This window comes from Trachypithecus francoisi, unplaced genomic scaffold (assembly GCF_009764315.1).
Source record: "Trachypithecus francoisi isolate TF-2019V2 unplaced genomic scaffold, Tfra_2.0 Lachesis_group11, whole genome shotgun sequence".
NCBI lineage: Eukaryota > Metazoa > Chordata > Mammalia > Primates > Cercopithecidae > Trachypithecus > Trachypithecus francoisi.
Genome location: NW_022681456.1, coordinates 11902221 through 11914398, shown reverse-complemented (window position 1 = coordinate 11914398; position 12178 = coordinate 11902221). Strand labels below are relative to the sequence as shown.

The window sequence follows — 12178 nt, the reverse complement described above, 5'->3', positions numbered from 1 at the left end:
GTGCTCAAAAGCAGCAAACATCCAAAGCCGCCACCAAGAAGGCTTTCCCTCCTACTGAGAGCACGGTTTCTCCAGCTGCCTGACAGGGCCGATGCCTCGGCCTGGGCCTGGGCCTGCCTGGAGTCTGCTTGGCTATTCTGGGGAACCCATCAAGAGAGAAGAGGAGGAAAAAGGATGGGATGTGAGGAGAGGTGTGAGTTCCCACCTGGAGCTGGAGGGCTGTCGCTTTCGGCGGGGTTGTGGAGACTCTACCTTCTCACAGCCTCCAGGGACAGACGTGAAGAAAAGGCGGAAACCTAAGATTCAGACGGGCAGAGTCAAACGAAAACAAAACAAAAAGAAAGATGAGAAACAAAAAAGGTAAACAAGAAAAGAAACAAAAAAGAAAAAAATTTAAAAAAGAAACAAAAAGAGAAACAAACAAAAATTTTAAAAAGACACAAATTAAAAAAATTTAAAAAAGAGTAACAAAAAAACCCCAAACGAACAACAAAAAAAGGGGGAAGAGTCAGCACCGCCAGATGCCAACCCCTCTTCCCAGGTGCCAGGTGCTGAGGCTGCCCCACCTCTGCCCTCAGGAGCTCCTGGTCCAGAGGCAAAGACCCGGGAATCAGTCATCTAACTACAAAGTGATTCTGCCTCTGCCAAGAGTCATGCTGATGCCTGATGGAGCCAGTGGAGGGGGTGCTGGAGCGGGAGCCAGCAGCCACATCAGCTCAGCAAGCCCTCAGAGGCTTCTGGAAGTCAGCACTTAAGCTCCTGACCTAAGGCAGCCTTCAAAGTGGCAAATGTGTTGATACAGGACAGACGCAGATGGGCAAGGCTGTGGAGGGCAGCAGGAAAGTGCTCCTGCTCGGGGTGACACAGACGAGGCCACCTCAGGCAAATGACTTTGTTTCTCAGGGCCTCAGTCGCCTTGTCTGTAAATGGGGTCTCATCATAATACCTGCCTCACCACAGGGCTGAGCGGATGAAAGAATGGTGCAGTAGGCTCATGCCTGTAACGCCAGTACTTTGGGAGTCTGAGGCGGGAGGATAGCTTGAGGCCAGGAGTTCAAGACCAGCCTGGGCAACATGGCCGAACCCTGTCTCTACAAAAAATACAAAAATTAACCAGGTGTGGTGGTGCATGCCTACAGTCCCACCACTTTGGAAGGCCAAGGTGGGCAGATCGCTTGAGGCCAGGAGTTCAAGACCAGCCTGGGCAACACAGCGAGATCCTGTCTCTGAAAAAAAAAATAATTAGCCAGGGTTGGTGGTATATGTCTATGGTCCCAGCTACTCAGAAAGCTGATGTGGGAGGATAGCTTGGGTCTGGGAGGTTGAGGCTGCATTGAGCTATAATCGCTCCACTGCACTCCAGGCAGAGCAAGGCCCTGTCCAAAAAAAAAAAGAATGTGCCAAAAATGTTTCGCCCAGCTCCAGACACACATTAGGTGCTTAATAAATGATAGCTTCTATTAAGTATAACCACTCACCATCATCCTCTGAAGTGACTTTCTGTACCTTAGCTTCTGTTGGCTCCTTCGCTGCTTCTGAGATAGTAATGAAGCTAAGGGGAGAGGAGATGGTTGATTTAAGATTTTTGGATAACAACAAAAACAATTTTAAAACATTCTTTTTGAAGTGGAGGGGATGGGGCACGTGATCAAAAATGCAAAAGCAGAAAGCATAAATGGCATAGTAAGAGGGTTGATGGTCTGGTTATAATATGCTGACCAGCCTCTGCCACTCAAACTGCAGTGCTTCATTTGTTTAAAGCCCACTTTATTCCAGCAAGTGTCGAAGAAGTTTTAAAGACACAGTAAAACAAAATGAAAGCAATTTCAAATAGGGCAAAGAGATATAAGGGCAAGAGGAACAGAAAGACCTAGAAGTGTGGTTAAGAAGTCCTACCCACTTGTTAGAGAGAGGGCATGCATTTTGCTCTGAGCTTCCTAGCAGCAAGCATGAAAAGTGAAATATGACCAATCTAGAAAACTAGTTCAGAGGACAGCTTCTGGGGTAGGGCAGACCTGTTTTAAAATTTTTTTTTTTTTTTGAGACAGAGTCTTCACTCTGTCTCCCAGGCTGGAGTGCAGTGGCATGATCTCGGCTCACTGCAAGCTCCGCCTCCCAGGTTCATGCCATTCTCCTGCCTCAGCCTCCCAAGTAGCTGGGACTACAGGTGCCCGCCACCACACCTGGCTAATTTTTTATATTTAGTAGAGATGGGGTTTCACTGTGTTAGCCAGGATGGTCTCGATCTCCTGACCTTGTGATCCACCCACCTTGGCTTCCCAAAGTGCTGGGATTACAGGCTGAGCCACCGCGCCTGGCTACACTTTTTTTTTTTTTTTAATTAAAAAAGTTGGAGATAATTGTAGACATGCAGTAGCAACAAATAATGCAGAGGTTCCACAGACCCTCCACCCATTTTCTTGCACTGTGCCTCACTATAGCACAATATCACCACCAGGACATGGAAATTGATCCAATTCATGGACCTCATTCAGACTTCACAGACCTGGGTTTTGAATCCTGGTTTTATCACTTATTAGCTGTGTCCCTTAAGCAAACAGCTTTACATCTCTGGGCCTCTGTTATCCACCTGCGCAGTGGGAATGATGAAGGTCCCTACCTCTTAAGGTTGTCACAAGGATTGAAGGGGAAAACGGATATCAAGCACTTGTGGCACATGGCCTGGCCACAAATACCTGCTCAGTAAATGGTAGCTATGATGGTGATGCAGATGATGACTGTCATCAAGAAAAGCTTCGGCCTTCACAGGATCTCTAACATAAAAATAAACCACATTTCTCTAGAGGCACAAGGCCGGAAGCATGTCTCTGGTGAGTGCAGATGGAGATGTCACTGTGCACTGCAGAGAACAAGGCTCTCAGCAATGCCCTCAAGGCAGACGCACCAATGCCCTGGGTGCTTTCCCTAACCTCCCTTCCTATATGCCAAAGGCACCCCCCACAAGTCCTGTTCAGGAAAAGCAACCTGGGGAGAGGGAGTAGAGATGATGCCACTCAGGCACCTGTTCTTGACCCCACACAGTGGTTCCATGGTGGCCACCAGGAGCATTTGGCAATGTCTGGAGACATTTTTGGATGTCACAACTGGTGGCGTGAGTACTACTATCATCAAGTAGGTAGAAGCCAGGGATGTTGGTAAACATCCTATAATGGGAAGAAGGATAGAGCCCCACGACAAATGCTAGTCAAAGATGTCAACAGCGCCAAGGTTGAGACACTGACTTAACACAAGGGACCAAATGCAGTATCTTTTATATCTTTTTTTTTTTTTTGAGGTGGGGTCTTGCTCTGTTGCCCAGGGGTTCAAGCGATTCTCCTACCTCAGCCTCTCAAGTAGCTGGGATAACAGGTGTACGCCATCATGAACAGCTAATTTTTGTATTTGTAGTAGAGATGGGGTCTCACCATGTTGGCCAGGCTGTTCTCCAACTCCTGTCCTCAAATAATCCGCCTGCTTCGGCCTCCGAAAGTGCTGGGATTAGAGGCATGAGCCGCCACGCCTAGCCTAAGGTATCATTTAGATTTCTTTGGAGAAACATGAAAACGCTGCAGGGGATATTCTAACCAAGGCTGGCTGGCATTTCTACTGCAGAAACATCTCTGTGGCTCAGAGCAATGCCAAGCAGGCCCTGTTCAGCCTGAAGCCACAGAGTCACAAAGAAAAACTGTGCTCCCACAGGCTGAAATGCAGCTGCCTTCCTAAGCACCTCCCCTACATTCTCCAATTGAGGGGAACCCTGTGGGGTTCAGGCTGCGGGGCTCTGGCCTATTATTCTGTCTCAGGAGAATAGCTGGTTCACACTTTGGGAAGGCTCATTTGTCCTTTTGCTATCTACTTCGACTGGAATGGCAATGGCCCCAAATCCTGCCTCATCTCCCTTTCAGAACCCTGCCAGGGCTCTGCCAGTCAGGAACAGATCTAGCCCAGTGTATCTCAAGACCCGTTCCATAGGTTGTTGACTGGTTTTCCATGGAACAAAGGCACTGTGGCCAAACAAGTTTGGAAAATGCTGGGCTAAACAGTTACACAGGTCTCTTCACTACAGGAATTCTCAGAGCCTTGAATATACTACTATGGCTTGCAGTCTGCAAGGACATGTGGAGGTATGTAGATTGCAGTGTTTCTCACACTTCTTTGCTGTTGGACCTCCTTTTTTGTAGAGCCACGCTTTGGGCTAGTGCTAGAATCCAAAGGTTTGTGTCCTCCCCAAATTCTTATGGTGAAATCCTCACCCCAGCTGGCCATAGAGGCTCACACCTGTAATCCCAGCATTGTGGGAGGCCAAGCCGGCTGGATCACTTGAAATCAGGAGTTCGAGACCAGCCTGGCCAGCATGATGAAAACCCATTCCTACTAAAAATAGAAAAAATATAAAAAATTAGCCAAGCGTGGTGGGCGTGCACCTGTAATCTCAGCTACTCAGGAGGCTGAGGCATGAAAATCGCTTGAACTCAGGAAGTGGAGGTTGCTGTGAGTCGAGATCGCGCCACTGTGCTCCAGAGGGAGACTCTGTCTCCAAAAAAAGAAAAGAAAAAAAGAAATCCTCAACCCAGGGTATTAGGTTTAGGAGATGGGGGCCTTTGAGAGGTGATTAGGTCGTGAGGGTGGAGCCTTCATGAATGAAATTGGTGCTGCTATAAAAAAGGCCTGAGACAGACCCCTCGCCCATTCCACTATGTGAGGACGCAGTGGAAAGGCGCCCTCTGTACTGGGAAGAGGGCTCTCCCCAGATGCTGAATCTGCTGGTGCCTTGATCTTGGACTTCTCAGCCTCTAAAATGGGAGAGATCCATTTATTTTGTTTATAAGCTACCCAGTTTATGTTATTTTGTTATAGCAGCCCATATGGACTCAAACAGGTTGTATTCCTTGATGCCTACTTTAAGAATGCCAACCTGTATCCTTACTGACTGGGTGATCAACCTGTGTTGAGAATGTAAGATAGAGACCGGGCACTGTGCCTAGCACCCAGAAGGCACCCAAGAAATAGGAACACGGCCCTTCCTTGCCCTCTTGTGGCGGGAATGAGCTTCTTGATGTTCCTCTCTTACTCTCATGGTTGCAGGATAATGCAGGGGTTAAGAACATGGGCTTGGCCAGGCACAGTGGCTCACACCTATAATCCCAGTACTTTGGGAGGCCAAGGTGGGCGGATCACTTGGGGTCAGGAGTTTGAGATCAGCCTAGCCAACATGGTGAAACCCCATCTCTACCAAAAATTCAAAAATGAGCCTGGTGTGGTGGTGGGTGTCCGTAATCCCAGCTACTCGGGAGGCTGAGGCTTGAGAATCGCTTGAACCCAGGAGATGGAGGCTACAGTGAGCCAAGATCGTGCGCCACTGCACTCCAGCATGGGCGACAGAGCGAGACTCCATCTCAAAAAACAAAACAAAACAAAAAAACATGGGCTTGGAGTCAGACAAATTTGGGTTTGAAGCCCAATTCTGCTCCCTCCTGGGTTCTGAATCCTGGCTTTGTCACTTAGTAGCAGTGTCCCCTGGGCAAATGACTTTGCCTCTCTGAGCCTCAGTTGCCCATCTGCACAGTGGGAACGATAAGAGTCCCTACCTCTTAGGGTCATAACAAGGATTAAATGAGAAAATGGACATCAAGCACTTAGCACAGAGCATGGCCACAAACAGTTGCTCAGTAAATGGTAGCTATGACGATGATGTGACATTCAGCAAACATATCTCCTTGCTGACAGCCTGTTTCCTCACCTGGAGAATAAAGGTAACAGCAGGACCCACATGATAATGTTGTTTATGAATGCAGGGAGGTGACATATGCCAGGTGCCTGCCACTGTGCCTGCTTGGACACTGTGAGCTCCCAGCCAATGTGAGCCATTGCTGTTTGTATTAACAAGGGCAGGAGAGGAGAAACTCCACCTTTATTTACCTGTCCAGCAGGGCTCCCAGCTTCTTGGCTACGTGGGCTCGGAATTCAGGGGTGGTCTGAAGCTCGTTGCCATCTTGTTCATGCTCATCCACCTTATGCCTACGACACACACAAAGAGACCTCACTTCCTGCCCTTGGCCGGGCGCAGTGGCTCAAGCCTGTAATCCCAGCACTTTGGGAGGCTGAGACAGGCGGATCACGAGGTCAGGAGATCGAGACCATCCTGGCTAACACAGTGAAACCCCGTCTCTACTAAAAAATACAAAAAACTAGCCGGGCGAGGTGGCGGGCGCCTGTAGTCCCAGCTACTCGGGAGGCTGAGGCAGGAGAATGGCGTAAACCCGGGAGGCGGAGCTTGCAGTGAGCCGAGATCCGGCCACTGCACTCCAGCCTGGGCGACAGAGCGAGACTCCGTCTCAAAAAAAAAAAAAAAAAAAAAAAAAGAAGCTGTCCCCATGAGCGCAGGGACCATGTCTGTCTTGTTCACCTGGAAATGCCAGATGTGTAGTCTAGCATCTGGCACACGCAGGAGATCAGTATTTGTTGAATGAATAAGTGAAACTTGAACCCAAAGTGCATAGTACCTGAGGCTCGGTTGGGAGGTTGACAACTGGTTATTTGCAGCACCTGTGGAAAAATAAAAATTGGGGCATTTATAGAGGAAACAATGACAGCAACAACAAATGTGTGCCAGGCACTATTTTCTGCAGCTTAAAATACATATAACTCATATATATACATACATATGTAACTCATATATATTATATCTATATATAACTTAAAATAGTTATATACCCATAACTTAAAATAGTTACATATATAATTTAGTTATATATGTATATAATATAGTTACATATTTTATATAAGTACATTTTATATAGTTATATATATAACTTAGTTATGTAACTTAAAATAGTTATATATATAACTTAGTTATCTATACATAAAACTTAAAATAGTTATATATGTAACCTAAAATATATATCACACATATAACTCAGTGAATCTTTCCAACAACCTGATTGGAGGGGCTACCATTATCCCATTTTGCAGAAGAGATGTAAAATAACTTAGCCAGAGTCAAATACCTAATAAGTGACAGAGTTGGGCTGAGGGCCCAGGCCATCTGACTCCTGAGTCCCCTCTTAACCACCACGCTATGCTGAACAGGCAGGTCTAAGTGTGATTTGACTGCACAATCTAATGCCTGCCTGGCTGTGTGCTAAGTGCAGGGGAAGAGAGAGAAGATGGCTCTTTTGTGGATCACATTTTTCAAGCCAAAATAATGGGGTTGCCTGGCCTTTTGGTCATTCCCTCAAACCAGATACTGAATGCCTTTTATTAACCAGGTGTTGTCATTGCTGAGCAACTTACTCGAATATCACTGTCTGCATGGAGCTTACATTCTAGTTGGTAGAGAGAGATGATAAACACACATACATAAACAAAATGTAAATTTGGATAATGGTAAGTGTATGGAAAAAAATAGAAACAAAGTAGGGGAGGGAGGTGGGGACTGTTGGGCTGGGGACTGTTATATAAAGGTGGGCAGAGAGGGCTTCATTGTACAAGGTAACATCTGAACAGAGATTTGAGAGAGGAGAGAGAGTGAACAAAGTGGGCATGTGGGACACAGCCTTCCAGGCCGAGGGAAAGCATCTGCAAAGGCCCTGAGACTGGAGCCTGCCTGTGTGTTTAGAACCAGCAAAGAGGTCAGTGTGATCAGAGCCCACCCAATAAACTGGGAGCAGCAGAGATGGAGAACTCAGGGGGACCAGATCATGAAGGGCCCTGATGTGGGCCAATGGGAGGACCTGGGCTTTGAGGAGGAGGAGCTCTGGAACTGAGCAGAGGAAGGACATAAACTGACCTGGGTTTTGACAGAGCATCTTTGGCTGCTGTGCGGCACGAGACTGTTGGAGCAAAGGCAGGAACACGGAGTCTGCTGCAGTAATTGAGGTGGTGAGAAGTGGCAGGACTCCAGATAGATGCACTTTTAAGATGGAGTCAAGGCCGGGCGCAGTGGCTCACGCCTGTAATCCCAGCACTTTGGGAGGCCGAGGCGGGTGGATCACGAGATCAAGAGATTGAGACCATCCTGGCCAACATGGTGAAACCCCATCTCTACTAAAAATACAAAAATTAGCTGGGTGTGGTGGCACACACCTGTAGTCCCAGCTACTTGGGAGGCTGAGGCAGGAGAATCACTTGAACCCAGGAGGTGGAGGTTGCAGTGAGCCGAGATCACGCCACTGCACTCCAGCCTGGCAACAGAGTGAGACTCCCTCTAAAATAAATAAATAAATAAATAAATAAATAAATAAATGGAGTCGACAGGATTCACTGACAGACTGACTACAGGGCGTGAGAAACGAGTGAAAGTTAGCGCTGAGGTTTGTGACTTAACTAACAAGACAAAACGTGCTTGTATATTTAAGGGGCCAACTGAACAAAGTGGACACTTGGTAGCTCCGGGCCCAGTGGAGGGCCATGGTGTATGCAACTGCTCCATGGGGGCACTGCTGTGTTTACGTCATCACCCATACACGTTGCCTCTGTGTCCTAGTACCTTGTGGTCTATGTCACTGTACCTCAGAGCACAATACAGAGTGCTAAACATGCCCCATGCTCCTGGAGGTGGGCAATGTGGAGGCCTGGATGGACAGTCTTTTTTTTTTTTTTTTTTTTTTTTTGAGGCGGAGTCTCGCTCTGTCGCCCGGGCTGGAGTGCAGTGGCCGGATCTCAGCTCACTGCAAGCTCCGCCTCCTGGGTTTACGCCATTCTCCTGCCTCAGCCTCCGAGTAGCTGGGACTACAGGCGCCCGCCACCTTGCCCAGCTAGTTTTTGTATTTTTAGTAGAGACGGGGTTTCACCGTGTTAGCCAGGATGGTCTCGATCTCCTGACCTTGTGATCCGCCCGTCTCGGCCTCCCAAAGTGCTGGGATTACAGGCTTGAGCCACCGCGCCCGGCCCTGGATGGACAGTCTTTAAAGACCTGGTCTTTCATCTTCAGCAGATAATCACACGGAAGAAGAGCATCTCTTCCATCATGACTACAGTGTGATGAAGGTGAGGTACCATCAGCGAACAGAAACAGTTATTACAGAGGGAGACAGTTCAGTTGAGTCCTGGCTGTGCCACCAAGCTGTGTGATGCTGAGCAAGTCACTTTATCTCCCTGAGTCTTTGTTTTCTCATCTATAAAATAGGAATATGATCACCAACCTTCTGGAGGTAGTGTTGGAGACACTGTTTCCATGCCCGTCTCCTTCCTGGATTTGTAAGCTACTTGAATATATGGTCTGCCTCTTTTTATCTTTGTATCCCCAGATCCTGCCATAGTATCTTGATTTGAATTAATTGTTGGAAAAATAAATCAAAGTATATGCTACCCTAAAATTAAAGTGGTTTGAGTGACCAGTTCATCACTGGATTTAAGAGCTGTCTCTAGAGGTTACAAAAATAAAATAGTGACCTATATTTCCACATAGTCATGGACCAAAGAGTGGGAGTTCTGACCACAATAGACACTTGTCAATGGCAGAGTGGCACAGCAGCAATGAAGAGCATGGACTTGGAGTCAGGTAGGCCTGGATTTACGCCTGGCTCTGCCACTTACAAAGTGGACAACCTTGGCCAAGTTATTTCACCATTATGAGTATCAGTTTTCTGTAAAATGGGGCTAATATACCCTTTCGTGGCATTGCTGGGAAGATGAAAACAGACAACAAAGTGTTTAGAACGGGGCAAAAAATAAATTCTCAACTCCTGGTGGCTATTACCAGACGCACTCAAGAATGTAATCTAGGCTGGATGCGGTGGCTTATGCCTGTAATCCCAGCACTTTGGGAGGCCAAGGTGGGCAGATCACCCGAGGTCATAAGTTCGAGACCAGCCTGGCCAACATGGTGAAACCCTGTCTCTAATAAAAATACAAAAAAAATTAGCTGGGCCTGGTGGCAGGTGCCTGTAATCCCAGCTACTCAGGAGGATGAGGCAGGAGAATTGCTTGAGCCTGGGAGGCAGAGGTTGCAGGGAGCCAAGATTGCGCCATTGCACTCCAGCCTTGGTAACAGAGCAAGACTCCGTCTCAAAAATAAATAAATAAATAAATAAATAAAAAGACCAGGCGTGGTGGCTCCCACCTGTAATCCCAGCATTTTGGGAGGCCGAGGTGGGTGGATTGCCTAAGGTCAGGAGATACCAGCTGACCAACATAGTGAAATCCTGTCTGTACTAAAAATACAAAAAATTAGCTGGGCGTGGTGGCAGGCGCCTGTAATCCCAGCTGCTAGGGAGGCTGAGGCAAGAGAATCACTTGAACTCAGGAGGTAGAGGTTGCAGTGAGCTGAGATTGTGCCACTGCACTCCAGCCTGGGCAACGAGAGTGAAACTCCATCTCAAAACAAAACAAAACAAACAAACAAAAAAACTAGAAGCACAGGGGCTCACACACCTGTAATCTCAGCACTTTGAAGGTCGAGAAGGGAGAATCATTTGAGCCCAGGAGTTCAAGACCAGCCTGGGCAACATGGCAAAACCCCATCTCTACAAAAAATACAAAAAGTACCTGGGACTACACATTGTTAGTCCCAGCTACTTGGGAGGCTGAGGTGGAAGGATCATCTGAGCAGGGGGAAGTCGAGGTTGCAGTGACCCATGATTGTGTCAGCCTGGGTAACAGACTGAGACCCAGTCTTGAAAAAAAAAAAAAAAGAGCAAGAATTAGGCAGGAGGAGGAAAGCAGTCCATGTGGAAAGACCAATCACATATTTGCCACCATGTATTGGGCCTTTAAGATGTGCCAAGCACTGTAGATTGCATTATCTCAGTTACTTCTCAACCTTATGGGGTGGGTACTACCACTACCCGCACTGTACAGATGAGGAAATTTAGGTACAGTGAGATTTAAGTACTTTGCTCAAGTTCCCACTGCTAATGAGTGAGATGGAAAGGCAGATCCGCATATAGAACTTGCAGAGAAAACTGTGGTTATGGTACTAGGGGGTGAGGGGTGCAGACTATGATCTGGAAGCTACCTACAGGAAGTGCAGTATGGCAGGAGGGAAGGAAGGGAGAGGAAGGCAATAAATGGATCACCAAAGGGCTTGTAAGTCCTTTTAAACAAATGCAGTGGTTCTCAATCTTGCTTTGCCATAGCCTTCTCTAACAGCCTGGTGAAGCCTGGTTCTCTTCTCAGAGTAATGTTTTAAATGCATGAAATGCAACATATGGGATTACAAAGAAAACCAATGATACTGAAATTTAATTATCATGATAGTAAACAACCAAACTTGTGATGTATGCTCTTCTTACATCTTAGATCTAGAGATGGGTCTAAAAATTAGAGTGGCACATTTTAAATCAGGGATGAGTGTAAATGACTTTTTCCCAGTATCTTATTATCAATAAAATGATATATTGAGATCTGTATCTGCAAAGACTGTAATGAGATATGAAAATCTGTGACTTCTGTTGGGATAAAGTAACGGTATTGCCAGAACTACTGTGGCTTAGTGCTTGCATGATGGAAAGAGACTATAAAGTTCAGTCAGAGGAGAATGGAAAGCAAAGATGCAACATTTTTTCATTCCAGATTCAAGAACCCTTGGGTTCTTGAATTAGGCCCCTTGATGTTGAGGGGGGGGTTCTGTATTTATTCCCAGGGGACTAGGGAGTCATGGTCAGAGTGATGTGCTGAGCACTGCTCTTGGCAACCTCAAGGGTGGGAGAATGATGTGTTGGAGGTGGGGAAAGGCTGGGTGCGAGAATACCGGGAGGGGGCTGTTGCAGTCATCTCGAAGAGAGGGCGGCCTTCCCAGTGTGGGGCAGTGAGGATAGACCCAAGGAAGCAGAATCAAAAGACATTTGGGTACCTCAGTTTCCCCGACTGGGATAATGAAATACCTTCCCTACTGCACCTGCCCATGCTTTCAATCAGCACTACATCCAGTCCCTGGAGCTCTCTCAGGGAAGGAAGTCGAGTTCCAGTGACTCCCTCCTCACCATCCATCCTCTCAGGCTCCAGGGGAAGATCCCACGCCCCTCAGCCAGTCTCCCCAAACATAGTACCCTACCGGCTCTTGGCCTTACTGCCCCGTGCGGGCGTTGCTCCAAGCCCCAGGCCGGCATTGCCGCCTCGCGGCACCGCTCCAGCTCCCCCGCATCGCTACTGCTGCTGCTGCTTTCCGAATCGCTCATAGTGGCACTGGGCGCCGCCATCTTGAACCACCGCAAAGGATTGTGTAGAACACCGCCGT

General features: G+C 47.5%; 1 protein-coding gene across 4 annotated transcripts in view; it reads right to left on the bottom strand.

Moving 5' to 3' along the window:
• CUNH12orf43 (chromosome unknown C12orf43 homolog) overlaps positions 1 to 12178 on the bottom strand; it is a 14558-nt gene extending 2380 nt beyond the window's left edge. Inside the window, exons 1-5 of one of the 4 annotated variants that reach the window (XM_033220352.1) lie at positions 11996 to 12178; positions 6504 to 6546; positions 5920 to 6018; positions 1479 to 1552; positions 206 to 296 (exon numbers count right to left, since the gene is read on the bottom strand). In XM_033220352.1, coding sequence (XP_033076243.1) covers positions 206 to 296; positions 1479 to 1552; positions 5920 to 6018; positions 6504 to 6546; positions 11996 to 12140 — 452 coding nt within the window. In that variant the 5' untranslated portion in view covers positions 12141 to 12178. Of the gene's footprint in view, positions 1 to 205; positions 297 to 1478; positions 1553 to 5919; positions 6019 to 6503; positions 6547 to 7789; positions 8047 to 11995 lie in introns of those variants that run through there. The other 3 variants (XM_033220351.1, XM_033220354.1, XM_033220353.1) reach the window with 3 other exon arrangements.